Below are 1798 nucleotides of genomic sequence, written 5' to 3' on the forward strand. Positions count from 1 at the left end.
CCAATTGGTATGCAAATTTATTGAATTTTTGCCTGAAGTTTAGAAATTTTATTTTTGAATAAAAAAAGTCGCATATATTGCGAAAAATTTTTCTGTGCCAATACTTTTATCCGCCACTGTATGTACGCATGTATTGTTGGGAATCATAATCCATACATAAATCATTTGAAATATGGCTATATTTAAGCTAAAAGACAGCAAACCTATTCCAGTTCCAAATAATCATTGAAAGTAGAGCCTCTTTAAACTTAGTATTTTTTCTAGACCCAAACGTGGCGGAATAAGTCATTTTGTGTTGTCGCTTAGCAAACATGCACCGAAAATGTAGGATTAACATTGAGTTTTGTAAATTGTAATTTGAGTTTTGTTTTGTTTGTTTTTATTTTTTCATTTATTAAAATTTAAAAATTTACTCTTTTTACACATATGTATGTAAATGCTTCTTACAGCCTTGATGCGAGTAATTTTGACATTTTTCTGCCTATATGATTTGACTCAATGTAATACCATCCTACCAGATCCCGCTGAGCTATGCAGTCTATTCGAGGTACTTAAATTTATTTAATGCACCTACCAGCATATTTCTTTATTTTACTAATGTATGAATATTTTCAGGATGGCACTCGTATCCGCAAGCCCGGTTCGTGTACAGAGTATATTCTTTGCGCAAACTCTATGGGTACTACCTACTCGTGTCCATCTAACCAGAAGTTCGATCGCGCGAAACAAGGCTGCGTTTTAGAAACAAACCTAACTGATACGGATGACTATTGCCGAAATCGCTGCGAGGGCATCGATGGCAAGTGGATTACCGACCCGGCTTCTTGCAAGGGATATCTCTATTGTAGAGAAGGCCAGCCAATCCAGGGCTACTGCGAAAATGATTATGTTTTCAATGAGAACGATGCGATGTGCGATTTTGCGGAGAACCTTAGTTGTAATGTAGTGCATGAAATCTGCGACTTGGTGCCGGAAGGCACACTGTATCGCAACACAGCCGATTGCAGTAAGTACTACAAGTGCACGAAGGGCAAAAGCGTAAGTACCAGTTGTGCTAGGAATACCCATTACAATGTGCAAACGAAAACGTGCGGTAAACAGTGGCTGGATGATGCTTGCGTGCCTACTTTTAGCTGTGGTACAAGCTCAAGAATTCTAAAGGGCTTCCAATCGGATGGTGTCACATGTCGAGGCTATTTCTATTGCCGCGACTTTGGAACCGTACGGGACTTAGAGCCCAATTATGGTCGATGCCCGGAGGGAACGTTTTATGACCAAACCGCCCTGGCATGTATTGACCCCTTAGATTCGGATTGCAGTTATAATCGGTGTCAGGGTCGTGGTAATAGCTACGTGCAGACCAACGAAGATGACTGTCGAAATTACATTGTTTGCGAAAATGGCGTGGAGGTCAAAAGGCAACGTTGCAGTGGCGACCAGTTTTTCGATGAAAAAATGCAAGTCTGTGTAAAAAGTATTGTATCTTATAAGTGCTGCGATGGCAAATAATTAGTCAACGACAAAAAGTCGAATGAAGCTGAACTTTCTTTGGTTTTTCTTATTTTGTTGATGATTGGAACTCTTAAAATTGCAATATGTTATTTTTTTTTTTTTGTTATCTGAGATGATTTTTTATAAAAACAGGATTATTTAATGTGTATCTCACACTGGGGCGTTTTTATTGAGAATGTCGGTAACGCATAAAATAAGTTTTTTCGTAAGAGCTTTGCTTCTGAAAAACCATACTTTTTATTGCCAGAAAAGAAAGGTTCTAGGTCTTCCGTCAGAAATCTAGTTG

At 38.4% G+C, this 1798-nt stretch overlaps 1 protein-coding gene across 1 annotated transcript; it reads left to right on the plus strand.

Moving 5' to 3' along the window:
* Positions 1 to 236: 236 nt before the first annotated feature.
* On the plus strand, positions 237 to 1509 carry LOC108365028 (peritrophin-44). Its single transcript, XM_017618935.1, has 3 exons — positions 237 to 324; positions 450 to 547; positions 616 to 1509. The coding sequence occupies exons 1-3, from the start codon at positions 312 to 314 to the stop codon at positions 1507 to 1509; spliced, it is 1005 nt and encodes a 334-aa protein (XP_017474424.1). The 5' UTR covers positions 237 to 311.
* Positions 1510 to 1798: the final 289 nt, after the last annotated feature.

Source organism: Rhagoletis zephyria, unplaced genomic scaffold (genome assembly GCF_001687245.7).
Source record: "Rhagoletis zephyria isolate East Lansing unplaced genomic scaffold, Rhagoletis_zephyria_1.1 Rzeph_scaffold_01750, whole genome shotgun sequence".
Taxonomy (NCBI): Eukaryota; Metazoa; Arthropoda; class Insecta; order Diptera; family Tephritidae; genus Rhagoletis; species Rhagoletis zephyria.

Coding starts and splice junctions, on each gene's coding strand:
- LOC108365028 (XM_017618935.1), top strand. Junction 548..615: donor AGCTATGCAGTCTATTCGAG/GTACTTAAATTT, acceptor GAATATTTTCAG/GATGGCACTCGTATCCGCAA.